This window comes from Rhagoletis pomonella, unplaced genomic scaffold (assembly GCF_013731165.1).
Source record: "Rhagoletis pomonella isolate Grant_MI unplaced genomic scaffold, Rhpom_1.0 Rhpom_scaffold_00008, whole genome shotgun sequence".
In the NCBI taxonomy this organism is placed as follows: Eukaryota; Metazoa; Arthropoda; class Insecta; order Diptera; family Tephritidae; genus Rhagoletis; species Rhagoletis pomonella.
The window spans coordinates 37,832,299-37,848,780 of NW_023458562.1; the positions used below are offsets into that span (position 1 = coordinate 37,832,299).

General features: G+C 36.0%; 1 protein-coding gene across 1 annotated transcript in view; it reads right to left on the reverse strand.

Moving 5' to 3' along the window:
- Positions 1–16,482, reverse strand: part of LOC118744826 (ATP-dependent translocase ABCB1) — a 79,147-nt gene that overhangs the window by 23,700 nt on the left and 38,965 nt on the right. Inside the window, exons 10-13 of the mRNA XM_036478189.1 lie at positions 10,558–10,761; positions 10,392–10,493; positions 10,179–10,318; positions 9,263–9,824 (exon numbers count right to left, since the gene is read on the reverse strand). Coding sequence (XP_036334082.1) covers positions 9,263–9,824; positions 10,179–10,318; positions 10,392–10,493; positions 10,558–10,761 — 1,008 coding nt within the window. The remainder of the gene's footprint in view (positions 1–9,262; positions 9,825–10,178; positions 10,319–10,391; positions 10,494–10,557; positions 10,762–16,482) is intronic.

The window sequence follows — 16,482 nt, forward strand, 5'->3', positions numbered from 1 at the left end:
GTGCATCCAAGGCTCTCTTAACTTAGAGCGTACATATTAGCTGAGGATCATCGACTTCGCCGGGGCCCGAAACTTGGCAGTGTGTATTACTGGGTTCTAGCATAAAAAGATCCTTCAAGCTACATGGGTGTCTTCAGATCGAAAAACGGGAAACCAAATCGAGCATGTTGCGATAGACGGAAGGCATGCTTCCAGTATTTTAGGTGTACATACGTACACTCCGAGGGCCAAACATCGACTGGCACTACTATATTGATGCATCCAATATGCGACCTAACCTCGGAGCAGCAAAAAAGGGCCCCAACAATGCAAGGAAAGTTCAACGTCGAAAAGCTGCAATCAAAACAGACGGCCAATGGATTCGGCGCTCGACCCTCACACCTGCTGTGAGAGAGCACTCTTCAACAAACCGACTTGCACGATCAGTGAAACCACATTTCCCGCTCATTACTGGTATGATGAGGAGTGTGAGAAAATAATTGAAATGCTGGCCGACAGAAAAAACACCCGAAATTTTTAGTAGAGGGTTGAGCGACTTACGGAAGGTGTCAAGACTCTTGTAGGAACAACCATGGCGACCTAGTGACCGATGTCCAGAACATACTCAGAATATGGAGGGAACACTTTTCGACCCTTTTTAATGGCAGAAGCACTGAAAGAAGTGGAGAAGACGAACCCGAGGTCCCAGTCGATGACGATGGAGTCGATATCCCAGCGCCTGACTATGATGAAAAGTGCCAAAGCTGCTTGAGCTGACGCCCTGTCAGCTAAGCTATGTAATTACGATGGCAAGGAGGTAATAAGGTGCATGCCCGACGACTGGAATTCAAGTGCGCTCTGCCCAATCCACAAGAAAGGCGACCCCGCCATGCGTGCCAACTACCGCGGGATCAGCCTTCTAAGTATAGGTGGCAAGGTCTTATCAAATGTATTGGCTATCATAGACCAGGTATTCACAATACGCCAAATCTTGGAAAAGACCCGCAAGAAAAGGATCGGCACTCACCACCTATATGTCGAATTTAAAGCCGCTTTCGACAGCACTAAAAGAAGTTTCCTATATCCCCTCAAAACTCATACGGCTGTGAAAAATGACGTTGAGCAATACCACCACGTTGAGTTCGCCACCAGACGGGGTTTCAGCCGCGAAGCCTGTCCTGGCTTTTCCAAGTTGGACAAGGAAGCAAAGCGAATGGGTCTGGTGGTAAACGAGGACACGACGAAGTATCCCTGTCATCAAACAAACAATCAGCACATTCGCGCCTTGGCACCCACGTCACTTTCGACAGTTGTAATTTCGAGAAAGTAGAGAATTTCGTTTACTTGGGAACCAGCATTAACACCGATAATAATGTCAGCATGGAAATCCAACGCAGAATCGCTCTTGCCAACAAGTACTGCTTTGGACTGAGTAGGCAATTCAGGAGTAAAGTCCTCTCTCGACGTACGAAAACCACACTATAAGTCACTCATCATGCCCGTGCTGGTATATGGCGAATTAAAATACAGCGGCTAAACTGGCTTGACCATGTCGTTCGAATGGAAACCGACGCCCCAGCTCTGAAAGTATTCTGGCTTCACTTGGCATTTCCAAATGGCGTCAGTTGGCCAAAATCGCTTTGGCGGTTACAGCGCCAAATAAGAAGAAGAAGAAGAAGAGAATAGATCTATAACCTTATCAGTCACACAGCGTTATAATCCCGACGAAATCCTTGACGGTGGTACCGGGAGGGGAACGGTACATGACGGTAGGAAGTTTAGTTTGGGTTAAAGTCTCACACTGTCAGGGTTAGGCTTTCGATGCTTCCTCCTCGTAAAATAAACATGCTCAGTAAAAAGTTAACAATAAAATCGACGAATAGTTTTATACAGTTACAACAGTTAGTTGCAACATATAGCAAAGAAACAAGTTTTGAACCAGTCAATGACGTTTGAATGTGCACTAACTCACACAAGTAAACACGTGTTGATTTTTTTAATATTCACAATGTTTTCCAAATAAATTTTTTTTTGTTAATTTTCTATAAAAATATTGTCAATGCTTTAGCCAAAGCCATGTAAATCAAAATCCAAACTTTATACCAAACTTGGGAAAATTCAACAAATTTTCATAAAATTTTTCATTTGAATCTTTAGAACATTTTCGGGTATGCAATTGTATGGGCTACAACATACAATTTGAGTCCAATGATGTGCAAGTTTTAACCGGCTAAAAATTCGCGTTGATTTTTAATATATTTTTTTTGCTAACGAATTTTTGCTCTTTTTTCCATATAAGCATGCATTTCTTATGATAAAATGCGGAAGACAGTTTGCAATGAAATATCAAAAAATTACCGACAGTTTTTATAAATTTTACTTCTCATATAAAAAAGACCAAAACCGTCACGAGAAAAATTATCAAAAATCAACACGCTGTTTGAAACTTGCACTTCATGACAATAAAATTGTGTGTTATAAAACTGAGTATCGAAAAATTTTCTAAAGACTCAGATTAAAAACTCTGAAAATTTGTGGAATTTTTCCAAATTTTATATACACTTTGAAACTTTGATTTTTATAGTTTTGGTTAAAGCGTGGGCAATATTTTTATAGAAAAAAATTTTGCTTGAAAAATATTGTGGTTGTTTACACTTGCCTGGTTATCTGGTTGAAAATTATTATTCTGTAGTTTATTTTAATGTTGTGTACTGAATAAAAAATATAACCACATAACCAGAAAACCTGATAACCAGGCAACCACATTGTGAATATTAAAAAAAAAAAAATCAATAGTCAGTCACTTGTTTGAGTAAAGCTTTGGTTTCCTCGAAAAGCGGTGCCGTAATATTACGACCGTATCATACCGAACGCTATTCTTAACGCTTATAGCGGTACCGCTTTTATGTAAAGCTAAATGGACGTAGTGCAACTTTGCGCTTTTATGTTGTTAGGCATTCATTGCTTTTCACAACGTTTATTAGGACTTCATCCTCTTCGGCCATCCATGTACTTTCCACTTTATTATTCAAAATTCATAGAAATGTATATTTAATGCTTTTATTTTGGTCAAAAGAATTGTAAACAAATTTTCTAATCCACCGCTACAAATATGACGTTGCCAAAAAACGTTGATAAATATTTATACAACGTCACTGTTGCCGTCAGAAATATTACGGTGCCGTCAAATTACATTACGGTGTGTATTGCCGTCATCTTAATTGCCATCTTGCAATATTTTACAACGTAAAATTGCGACCGCTTTTTTATGTTACCGCTTTCGAGGAAACCAAAGCTTAACTGTATTTATGCTCAATATATTTCGTCATGGAAGATCGACCTACATATCTCGGCAGCCAGTTCAAAAACGCCGTATCTCAGGAAACTTTTCAAGAACGCTATACTTCATAATTTTATGGAAACACACCCTAACTTGGAATTTGGTTGAAGAACACCTCATATTAGAACTCGATTCAAAAACGCCCTATCTCAAATGAAAATATATTGAAAATTTGACCCAAATTCTGAGATTGGGCGTTCTTCAATCAAATTCTGAAATAAGGCGTTGTTGAGCAGTTTTCTAACATAGGGCGTTTTCGAACTTGATGCCGAGATAGGTCGATCTTCCACGACGGTGTGTATGTAAATTCGAGTGGTCCAAAAAGCAGTAAAGTCGGAATTTGAATGCCGCCCTAGCAACTTCCCTGTCCTCATACAATGCATTTTGTTAATGCCGCACGTCCACAGGTTTTTTGCTCTAATATGCTAAAGAACGTCCATATATACCATAACATCTAATTTTTATAAATTGTTATATATTGCTTTAACTTGTTTTTTTTGTTTTTTTTTTTTTTGACTCATATGTGTGAAGACGGTCGAGTTAATTTGAACAAAATCTATGCTTATTTTATACCTGATGAATTAATTGATGAAATGGTCCTTCATACTAATAACTACGCTCAGTTGTTGAAAGAAGTACGAACTGCACAATTCAGTCAAATGACGAGGTGGAAAAATGTCAGTGAGAGGATTTGAAAACATTTTTTAGAGTCACTATGTATATGGGCCGCCAGTTGAGCACTACTGGAAGTTGGACGTACTTTGCTATGATCCTCTTATGCACAGAGTAGACCCACGTATAAACAGAGTGTCCAGATTTGGCGATTTCGCGCCAATTTGGCGATTTTTTTTTTGATATTTGCGCGTAAAAATTTAGGGAATCGCCATTGGCGATTTTTTCCCTTCAAATAAATGTTTTCCAATTATAAAAATATACAAAACTTAGTTTCCCACGATAATTTTGCAGAAGAGGCTAATGAGCTGCGTGATAAACTTGACTTAAGAATAGGGCTGCCAGATATCTCTCTTGCCAAACCGGGACACTTTAGGGAGGGCCTCTCGCTCCCTTCTCTTTCATTTCGGCCTGGGAAAGGATGTAGTGAAATTTTATTTTGATAGACAAAAACAAAAACATAAAAACATGAGATCATGAGATCATTACAACGTACGCCAACAAAACAAAACAACTTACCACAACTAAAGCACAGAGAATTTTTCACAATGCATGCACCCTTTTTAATTCTTTACAAAATTACAGTTTATACTAAACATATGAAAAAACATAAAAATAAAATTGTTAAACTTTGTGCTAAACTCGGGAAAATTAAATAAATTTGCATACAATCAGACTTTTTATAAAAATTTTTAAAATGAAGTTTTGCAGCCCATTAAATTTTAGTTGATTTTTGGTATTTTTTTTACTGAAAGTTTCTTCCATAGAAACTATGTTCGATAATTCTTTTTATATGGAAGACACTGTCAGCAAAAAAAAAATAAATGCTAAAACTCAACGAAATTTGCTGGCAACTTCAGACTTGCACTTTATTAATTGGCTCAAAAGCTACATTTTCAAAATTTTTCTAAAAGATCTGATTAGAAATTGTGATCTGATGAAAGAGCCTCCGAGCCAATAATTTTACACGGCACTGTACTTATAAGTACTCTAGGTTTCATGAAAGAAAGAAACTTAAGTACAAGATAACATAAAAATATCAGTCATATTTTTCGTTGCTGTGAACTTGTTTCAAAACTTCTGTCTTTTCCTTAATATAATTGTAAAACTCTGTGCACGTCATTTTGAACGTATTAGGTACATATACTAATCATCAACTATTGCTTGTGCAAAGTTCAACTATCTCGAAATGTGACTATTTCACAAATTAAACCGGTGCACTGAGAGAAAGAAGTTTAGAATTAAAAAAGCGTGCTCGATTAAAAAAATACGTATATGAAAGAGCACCAACCCAACTCGTAATACATTTAAGTATACAAATTTTAGTATTTAGTATAGAAATATTCAATTCAAATACGCCCATATTAAAGTGAAGCGATTTGCAATTACCGATTGCTTTTTCATAATTAAGTTTAAAAAATATTTAAATTCCATGCTGGTTGTAATGGGAATTGAGCCCTGGCCCTCTGGAAATTAGCAAATTGTGGCAAGCATCTTCGCGCACTCAGCTACAGCCAGACATGTAAATGTGCATTTAAATGTTGAGTTTGAATCAACACCACGCGTGCGTGTTATGAAAGTATTATTTTTAAATACGAACATTTTTAAACGATAATCAGTGAATTCATAAAATTTTTCTGAATATTACAACGCGTTTTTTCTCTTAGTGTAGGGATTTTGGAACTTTTATTCAAATTTGTGCAATCAAATCAAAAACCGGGACACTAAAACGAAATCCGGGACATTTTAAGGTTGGACCGGGACACCGGGACAAATATTCTAAAACCGGGACATGTCCGGGAAAACCGGGACGTCTGGCAGCCCTACTTAAGAAGAAGAAGCATATTAAAAGACTGTCACAAATGATTAATCACGCTAATCGAAGAACTTTTGAAACGATTACCTAGTTCATTAAATACTTTTAAAAAAGCTTTAATTTTTTTCACTTGAAAAGTGTGTGAATCACAAGAGGGCGAGTTTGAGGGACCTGCCAATTCATTATTTGACTTTGAAGGAAATAAAAGTAGCGGAAACTGAATATTTAAATCTTTTAACTTTCCCATGAAATAACTTTTCTCAGAACCATTCCATCCGACTCCGAAGAATTTCGGAAAATTGCTTACGGAGTGAAAACCGTAACAGGCAATAAAATGTTTGGAAATACAAGTAAATTCATATTATTATTCTTGCCGCACTCACATGCTTTGTTGAGCGCATTTTTTCCGTAATGAATTCAATAAAAACTAAGATTCGAAATAGGATGAGGTTAGAAAGCCTTAATTCAATAGTTCGAAAAAAGTGTTATATGAAGGCTAATAGTTTCTCCAATATTAAACAATGGCTGTATTTCTTTATTCATTCTGAACGTTTGGAATAAACTTTTTTGTTTACTTATTCTTTAGAACGTTCCTGATGATATGTTAACGTATATTTCAAACGCATTCTATTTATTCCGGCTGTGAAATGGGATTATCCGGAATGTATAAAGAAACGCAGCCAATATTATTTCCAATATTAAACAGTATGTTATCAAGGTTGAATAGCTCAAAATATGACAACAACAGAAATGTATATGATTCATACACTATAGGTGCTTTTGAAAAAATTGTAGAAATAGCTGAACCCGCCTTATTATAGGTTTTTATTTAATTTTTAGCGCCGAGCTCTAAAAAGCGGATTGTGCGATTAATCAATTAATATGAGTTATAATAAATTTAATAAGTGCGCAGTCCTATTGCGAAATGTGTTGAAACAAATATTTTTAAAAAGTATGCGTATTTAAAAAAAAAAATATTTTTACATCACTATTACATAAGTGACTTGTGTTATTTATTATTAAAGGTATTATATTCGTTTTTATATATATTATAACAAGATCTCATTTTTAAAATAAAAGATTTGTTAAATCGATTTCATGAATTTTATTTAAAAAAATTGTGATTTTTGGCGATATTTTTTCAGAAATTGTGCTTTCTTTTAAACAATCTGGACACCCTGCGTATAAATAAAGTGGTAAACAATTTTCGTAGTTTATATATACCTTCCTATATTATAGTCGTTGATGAGTCGATGGTCAAATTTCGTGGAAAATTTATTATAAGAACATACAACCCAGCAAAAGCAGATCGCTACGGTATGAAAGTATATAAGGTCTGTACAGTAAATAGTTATACATGGTCATACCAAATTTATTCCGGAATAACGGATCAGTTAGAAGATTTAGATAAACCTGGTTCAGCAGTGGTACAACTCACGGATTTTAGATGAAGGTCGTATAATCATTGCAGACAACTATTATACCTGCTTACCGTTGGCTGAGTATTTAAAAGGTCGCAAAACGAACTTGTGTGGCACTTTACGTAAAAACAAAAGAAATTTGCCACAAGAAGTTTTAAAAGCGAAGCTAAGGAGGGGAGAACAAAGAGTTAGACAAAAGAACAATATCTATACCGTGCTGAAATGGCGTGATAAACGTGACGTACTTATGATCTCAACATGCCATGGAGATGGTATGTCTAACGTGACTACGAAAAGAGGTCTTGAAAGCAGATGCAATAATCGACTATAATGAAGCCAAAAAAGGTATTGATATTTCGGACCAACTTGCTTCATTCCATTCTCCGTTACGTAAAAGTTTAACTTGGTACAAAAAGATAGCAGCAGAGTTGCTGTTTCAAGTCGCCGTCTTTACTGTTTTTGGACCACTCTAATTTACATTAGACTGCATCATCAATAAGAGTTGCAGTTTTTCCGCCGAGATTACACGAAATTATTAGTGGTATTCACCAAAGTGAGTAAGTGGCCTGGCATCGTGGCAAAAGAGTAGATCAGATGAAGCAACGACTGTTGTCAACTGTCGTTGCTTGAACTCATCTGCTCTTTTGCCAGACTGCCAGGCCACTTGCTCAATTTGGTGAATACAACTATTATATTTGAAGACCTCCACCAAAATATTTCGGAAAAATATTAAGATTTACGCGAGCTGGAAACACCTCCAAAGTGGAGTTTTTTTTATGAGTAAAAATAGTTTCTTAAAAGCTTTTTTTTGATAAAGCTTCCCTCAGATGACAAAGTAGTTTACGCGCAAAAAAATCTGTATAAACATATTAAAAAATCTTTCAACGGAATTAAAATAATGAGATTTTTGACGATGTTTTTTAACTTTTTCAAAGATTGGTTTAAGGAAAACTTGAATAACTGGGTTCAAAAACAGCATACAAAATTTCATTATTATGATTCCGTCGAAATATATTTTTATAAACATTTTTTAAGCATAAACCAAGGCACATTGAACAGGTAGAATCAGTATAGGAGCTGATTTGATTTGTTTTTTTTTAATATTTGGTCTCGAAATTGTCAAATATTTTCAATTTCTTCTCACAAAAATTCCAAATTGTTAAAATCTATTGGCATGTGAAACCTTTTTCCAAACAAAACTAGCGATTAAAATTGCAGTTTTTGAAACGCTCGCCGATCTCAGCAGCACAACCCCTGATTACTGCGCCTTGCAAAAGATAGATCAATGCTTCGAGAAGCAAGCAAGAAATAAAGTTGCAACCAAGGCGTATTCAACAGGTGATAGCAGCACCCTTTTATTTTTCTTCGCCTCACGGCTTCATATGTCAAATGGCTGCTGTTGATTGGTTATTGTTTTCTGTTCTCTTTCAAATCCTTCATATGAAATTTTTGACAGTCCTCGCCGCAAAAGCAACAACAAAATACATGTATTTTTTAATATTTTTATTGAGCTTTGTACCACGATTGTTTATTAGGAAAAATTGAAAAAGCAACAAAGTCTAAGCGGTAGAAATTATAGCACTATTTCGGAGATCACCACATCTCCTCATCAGACTTCTTTTTTCTAGACTTCAGCAGGGATCGAACCTGCGTATTCGATGTTCAAAGTCATAAGCGTTAACCACTGAGCTATGTACATCCCGTAAACTCTTGTTGCTAATTCTTTTTCCTTATTCAACTAACTACTATCAAAACAGTTTTTGTCACTTTCGAAACCAGAAACTACAACAAAATACACGCAAATGTTGTTTTTGCTCTAATGTTACTACCTGATATGGCCTGATATATATAATTCCAGTAGAAAAACAGTACCAATTTTTTTTTTGTATGGGGAAGGGTGCAGTCTAATGTACATATCTATAGACTTTTAAGGGCAATTGCATGCAAATTTTATATCTCTTTCTGTGGTAACTGTGTAAGACCATGTGCACAAGATTGTGATTACCCTTAATGTAATTATTCTATTAGCCTTACCAAGGGCAATGCCGACACAAAATTATGTATATTTGCTTTTTTGGCAGCTGCAATTATTTCCTGCTCAGAGACATCTCGCTTATTATCTCCGTAAGCAATGTTCTCCTTAATGGATCTGTCGAACAATATCGGCTCCTGAGAGACGATACCAAGCTGACGTCGCAGGTTTGTAAGCGCCAGATTTCGCAAATCGATGTTGTCTATGTTTACTGAACCGGCGTCAACATCATAGAAGCGTTGCAGTAGTTGAATGCATGTAGACTTTCCACACCCAGAAGAGCCAACCAATGCTACTTTTTGTCCTTCTTTGATATTCAATAATATACCTCGCAATACCGGAATTTCTTTGCGGGTTGGATAACTAAATTTGACATCATTGAAGTCAACTTTGCCTTCTGCATTCCATGGATCTGTCGACACATCCGGTTTATCAAAGATCTTTGGCTCGCGGCTTAGAAGTAAAAATATTTTCTTTGCTGCAGTGATGCCCTTTTGGAAATTGGGCGCAAAAGCTAGTGCATTCGCAATAGTAGCCGTACCCATAATCAAGGCTTGAGAAACTCTGTAAATATATAAATATGTTGATGTACATAAAGTTAATTAACACATTTTATACATATCGTCGATGTTTTTGCAAAACCACCCATCGCCCAATTGGAAAACCGCCTATCTTACGGCACTCGCGAAAAAACGGTTTATTTTTTGAAGGCATTGCCTTAATAGGCGGTATTTCCTCTAGCTAATATTTCACAAATCTGTTTTTTTAATAACGATTTAACGATTTGTATGCATAAATATCGATGCCTGGAGTTCAGGGTTACCAAATCTTATTTTTGCCACAACGCCGATTTAGGCGGTTTTGCAAAATCATCGACGATATGTATTATTTTAACAGAAAACGGTTTCGGTCACTTACTTGAAAACATTACCAAACTCCATGCCTTTGTGTACTATACACCAACCGCCATAGTACATACAAGCCGCGTATGCAAAGAACATAAGAGATCTGGCCAATCCATACACAAAGCCTCGGAAGTGAGTATTCTTTTTAGCTGTCTGAATATACATACGTAGGTAAATTTTATTGATTAGGTTAGGTTAGGTTATGCAAAAATCGCATATTACTTACAGCCATTGCTGGGTTCAATAAATCCATGTATTGTTGATAAAACATCTCCTCCCTGCCTAATGAAGCTACTGTGCGAATATTCGAGACGACCTCAACGGCAAGCTGAAAATACAAATAACTCACATTATTTAAACATTTTTTGGAAATAATTTTTACTATGCCATACCTTCGTGCAATTTTCCATAGTCTTAGAAGTTCCCATATTTTCCTGAGCCATGACTTTACGCTGCAAGAGCGCCGCAACCAGAATAAATGGGGCGAACGCTAGTGCCAATAAACCCAAACTCCATTCATAGTACATGGATAAGGCAATACCTAAAGCTATGGTGGCGACTGACTGAACTATTGTTCCGATGCGTTGTCCGGTTGCCTGCAAATAATTAAATCAAGTTTTATGTGCATAATCTATACATACATATATAAATACGTCAAAAAAATTTTGAAATTTCCTTTTTGAGTACACCGTTATCTAGATTTCAATGAAACATACTCCGATTTAAAGGATATAACTTTCTCTATTCTAGAAATGTTAAGTTCGATATATCGGGGCGTGGCATGTCACATACAGACTAAAATGTGAAAACCAATATATCTGAAACTTGGCGCGGATGCATAAATTGTAACTACCTAACTAATCGCGAAAAGTGGTAGGTATTGGAGAAGGGGGCGTGGCACCACCCATACAAACTTAAACCTCATATCGCTTATCTCTGTAACCTATAAGCTAAAATCGTCATCCGCATAAAGGAATCAATAAAGTAAATGACAAATAATTAAAAAAATTATGAAAAAAGTTATAGAATTTCGAGAACTGGGCGATACTATTTTATTATTACATCACCTTACTTAAACAGGGTGCCTATACCACCCATCCCCCTCTTCACGAGCAACAGGCAAGGCTGTTTGTAAACGAGCACTCGTTGAGTACGAGCGCACGCGCTGAGCAGCCAGCGAGCGAGTAAGCAAACGAGGGCAGCCCAAGTGTAGAGCGGCAACCAAACGCAAAAAACTTGCAAAGTAGGGGAAATTGAGAGAGCAAAGTGACATTTCATTTTGAGGGGAAGCTGCTGGTTTCTGCTGGAAAAATTTTTGCCAACGGCAATTTGCCAACAGGAAAACAGCTGATCAAAAACAGCTGGTTTGAATTTACGCACATCACAAAATTGAATTTGATGGTTTGGATGTTAAAAATTACAAAATGCGATTAATTAAACTTGTAAGAAGTAAGTAGTTATTTGTTTAATTAATAAACTGTGTCAGGATACCACTTTGTAATGAGTTTTCGTACGTTTTAAATTTTACACTTTTGAATGTAAACAAAAATTATAACAGCTGTTCGTCTAACTTGCAAGTTTCTGCAAATTTTCTGTTCGCGTACTGTTTTGGATATTTTTCTTTTGTGAGAGAACTGGTGACATTTCGCCGAAATTTTGCTTTTGGTTGGTTTTTACTGGAGATTTTAAACGAACAATCAAGGCGAATTTATACAAGGTGGTGTTAACAGAACAAAAACAAAAATTACAACAACAAATTATACGCTCCTTGACAATCAGTACAAAGCCAAATTCCAACAAACACATGATTTTGACAAAAGGTACAAATTCGCCGTGAAATCAGGGGATCCGATAACACCACCTTGTACAGATTCGCCTTGCGAACAATAGGGCGGTTGAATCATGCTATTGACATACATTTACACATTTTTATGCCCAAAAAGGTATGTGTCGTATAGTACACTCGGAGTGCTCGCTCGTCGCTCACCCGTCTTCCCAATCCGAGCGAGTATGCAGACAGCTACTCGCCTCGGCACTGCGGGCGAGGCAACACACAGCAGCAGTGTTGCCACTTTGTGAGTAATTCCTCAAAACGTAAGGAATTTTGGGTGCGCCTGAGTATTTTTTTATAATATTTATATTGAGGAATTTTCTCCCGATATATTTGCAGATAACAAATGGAGCCATGTTTTACACAAGACAGTTGTTAAATCGCTCTGCCAACTTTTGAACAAAAAGCTTTCTGAAGTTTTATAAAGAGGGAAATACACCACACAAGTGGCTTATCAAACATTCTTCAAACCTACTTTTCCCATGTCGCAATACACCATGCAAACATGACTCGTTCAAGCAAAGAATTTTAGTTGTTTCTTCTTGTTCACAATGTAAAAGCGTTTGGTTTTCTTCAATTTTTCTCTCTCGTACCTAATTCCGTTGCGAATGAGGCAATTTTATCATACACAACGTAAGCGGTTTATCAACATGGCGGCCAAAAAATAAAAAAATGTTGATTTTGGTTCACATTTTCCTCGAAGGGCTTGTCAGACCTTCAAACACCCCATACACAACATAAATAGCTTTAAAGAAAGGGATATTTCGCTTGGTTTTTCAAGCCGCTTGTGTGGTGTTTTTCGCTCTTAAGCACATCTGTATTTGCTGCTAAATATTCAAAATGTTATCGATAATTTTTGTCGCTCCATCGTTATATTTTGAACTTATTTCAAACTTGCAAAATCTCGGTAACGAATGGAGAGAACACGCATTGTTCGATCGTAAGGATATTCATATTGATTCCTCAGTAGATCAAGAAAATTATAGGAAAAGGTTATGAATTAAAGATTCTTCAGGTTCATATAAGTTTCCCAATTAAAAAAATTATATCTTCATTACTAATGTAGCCTTTTTCTAATGCTTCAGTAGAACGTATATTTAGTAGTTTAAAAACTTGACTGACTTGAGGGCCAGATAGAGCGCTGATATAGTTGCAGCAATATTATATAAAAACTAAGGCGTCAAAAATAACGGTGGTACTTTATTTGAACCGCAAGAATAAATATACGAATTGAATTGGAGAACGTAATTAATTTAGTATGTTAAATAGTATGCAGTAAACAATACTCATATCTGTAGTAAGAAATTTTTGAGTAATTTGTTCGGATTTTGAGGATGTTTTGGAGGAATTTTTAAATTTTTTTGCGGCAACACTGCACAGCGGCCTCGCTCGTTTAATAGACGCGCGAGCAAACAAGCAGAGCTCGCTCGTTTGTCGAGCAAGTTCCAGAGAAAATTCCCTAAAAATCTTAATTTTTTCCGAAAAAATCTTCTAAATAAGAATTTAAAGCTAAACAAAATTTGTTTGATCCCAAAAAATCTTAATTTAAAAATACCTTAAAAAACACAAAATTCGATATTGGCTTTACGGCTATAAATAGCCCTTATTACGTTGGTTGAAAAAATTACCAATTTCAAGTTATAAAGTCCTTTTTATAACAACTTAAACTTAAAATGAATATTGCCTCGTGTCATCACAGAATATGTAGCACAGTTTACACATCGTCGTTTAAAGTACAAAACCGCGTATCAACAAAATGGTTCTCTTTTTTATAAAGAAATCGCATTTCTGGCTAGTATATTTCAGGACGAATGGATAAGGATTGAGCCAAGAGCTTGTGTGAGCAAATCCAATTTTTGGCAGCCAATATCAGTTGCGCGGTTTTGCAGAATGACGATACGCGGTTTTGTACTTTAAACGACGATATGTATATATACACTACCGAAAATATAAATAGGAACGCGACATTTTGCAAGCTTTGACCGACTTCAAAAAAGGACGAGTTTATCAATTCGTGCGAAAATGTTTTTTACGTATATATGTTAGCGCATAACTTTGTACTACTTCAACTCAAGGGTGGTCCCATACTAATTTGGTTTAGATACGGTCAGAAAATGATACCTTTTTTATTACAGGTAATCTCGCGAACGGCTGGTCATGAAATTTTGTATACATATAAATAGCTTTTAGCAACCACCATGTTTATGGCCAAAAAAAATTTACTTTTTTCCGGTAGGTGGACCAGGGACCGATCTATTCGAAAAAATCGTATTTATAGTCCGATTTGCATAAAATTTGGTACGTAGGTAGCTTTTTACCTAGATTAGCATATATGACCATTTTTCCGGGAAGTGGACCAGGGACCGATCTATTCGAAAAAATCGTATTTATGGTCAGATTTGGTTAAAATTTGGTATGTAGGTAGCTTTTTGCCTAGATTACCATATGGGATCCTTCTTTACGCGATGTGGACCAGGGACCGATCTATTTGAAAAATCGTATTTATGGTCCGATTTGATTAATTACGTAGGTCGATTTTTGCCTGGATAAGCTTATAGGGTCCTGTTTTCCAATTTCCATGCAATTTCGAATATAAATAGCTTTGAGAAACCACCATATCAAGGGGCGAATTCGTCACTAGGAAAGTTTTTTTTGCGACAATCAGATACAACGAACACAGCCCAAAATGTATCATACAATGTAAATCATATATTCCAAGAAAAGGTTTTACTTCATAAGATATTCTTTTGTTCCCAATGAACCAGTATGTATGCTTCGGTTGTAGGTTAGCGTGGGCCGAAAATCCGCTTTTTTAGAAATTTGATTGGTAATATTTAGCAAAAATATGGTTCATTATGCTGTAAAAACAATCTGTGTGAAAGATGACAACATTTGGTCAATAGCTTAGGCTCGCCCAAGTCCATCAAAGTTCAAGTGCAAAAAAAACATTTTTTCTTAGCTTACTTCGATTCTCTACAAAAAGGGTCCATATACGAAATTATGTAGGACTAATACTTTCGAAGATGCATACTTGCAATTTTAGTAAAAAAAACTTATCTATTCTAATTATATGAAGAGAAGTCCCTTTTTTTGTAATAGATCTCACGAACGGCTGGGCCGATTTTCATGAAATTTGGTACGTAAATAGCTTTCAGCTGCCCTAGGCAAAAAAAAGTTAACTTTTCCCGGTGGGTGCACCAGAGACCGCTCTTATTATGGTCCGATTTTCTTGAAATTTGGTGCGTAGGTAAGTGGACCAGGGACCGATCTATTTGAAAAAATCGTATTTATCGTCCGATTTGTTTGAAATAACATATAAGATACTTTTTCCGGTAGGTGGACTAGGGCACGCAGATAGCTTTTTGCCGAGATTAGAATATGATGCTTTTTTCCGGTAGGTTGACCAGGGACCGATCTATTCGAAAAAATCTTATTTATGGTCCGATTTTCTTGAAATTTTGCACATTGGTAGCTTATTGCCCGGATTAGCATCAGTGCTGCCGCGAATAATTTTTAGTGGTAGCCAAATTCCTTTAAAAAAAGGGCTAAAAAAGAGCTAAAAGAAGTTGTTGTGGCTAAATATGGTAGCTAAAATTTTTTACTTACATATACATATATAAATAAGTATACAAACATTTTCAATAAGTAATGGTATAGAAAAACAATGAACTCTGGGAAAAAAAGCTAATATTTTATCCAACCAAAAACATTTTTGTGTAAAGGGGGAAATATACGACACCAGCTTGCTGGCTCCATCAAGTGATTGTACTACCAGGCTCGAAGCATATAATTTTCCAGCATGCTGGTACAATATTTATTTATTTACAAATGAGGTCGAGGAAAGATCGAAATGATTAGAGCCGAAATTTCAAATTTTTTTTACCATTTTTTTAAACATTAGTGGTATTCATCTAAACCGATAACTTTATCAAGCAGATAATCTTATAAGTTTATGCACTCTGTTACCTGAACGACCCACACTCTCTTTTCGTTTACACATGCGACAATAGTCGTGTTTTCTTTGGTTATAAAGCGCAGTGTCACTAACTTTATACTACTAGCACGGGGATAAAGAAATTATAGAAACTATCTCACTAAATTGGAAAAAATTATATTTACGAGATATCTATTTAAATAAATGTACATATAACATAAAGGCTATTTATTTGAAGCAAGTTATAAGAAACAATGGCAGAATGTCTGTTTGTGTATGAATTCATTTGTCACGGCTACCAAACTTTGCGAATTATCAGTGAAACAAAACAAACAGACGGGATAATAATTGAACCAGATCTCTATCAGGATCATATCGTTGTTGAATTTGCGTGCAAAATTTGTATCCGGATCCCGATTATTGCCTAAGAAAACATAGCTAGAGTTGCGACAGAGTTGCATTGTCTTCAGTTTATCAAGTTTATTCAGTGAAATCGCTGGATAAATTTATCAGAAATGTGTAAACGAGTTTCCATACAAATTTTGACAGTTA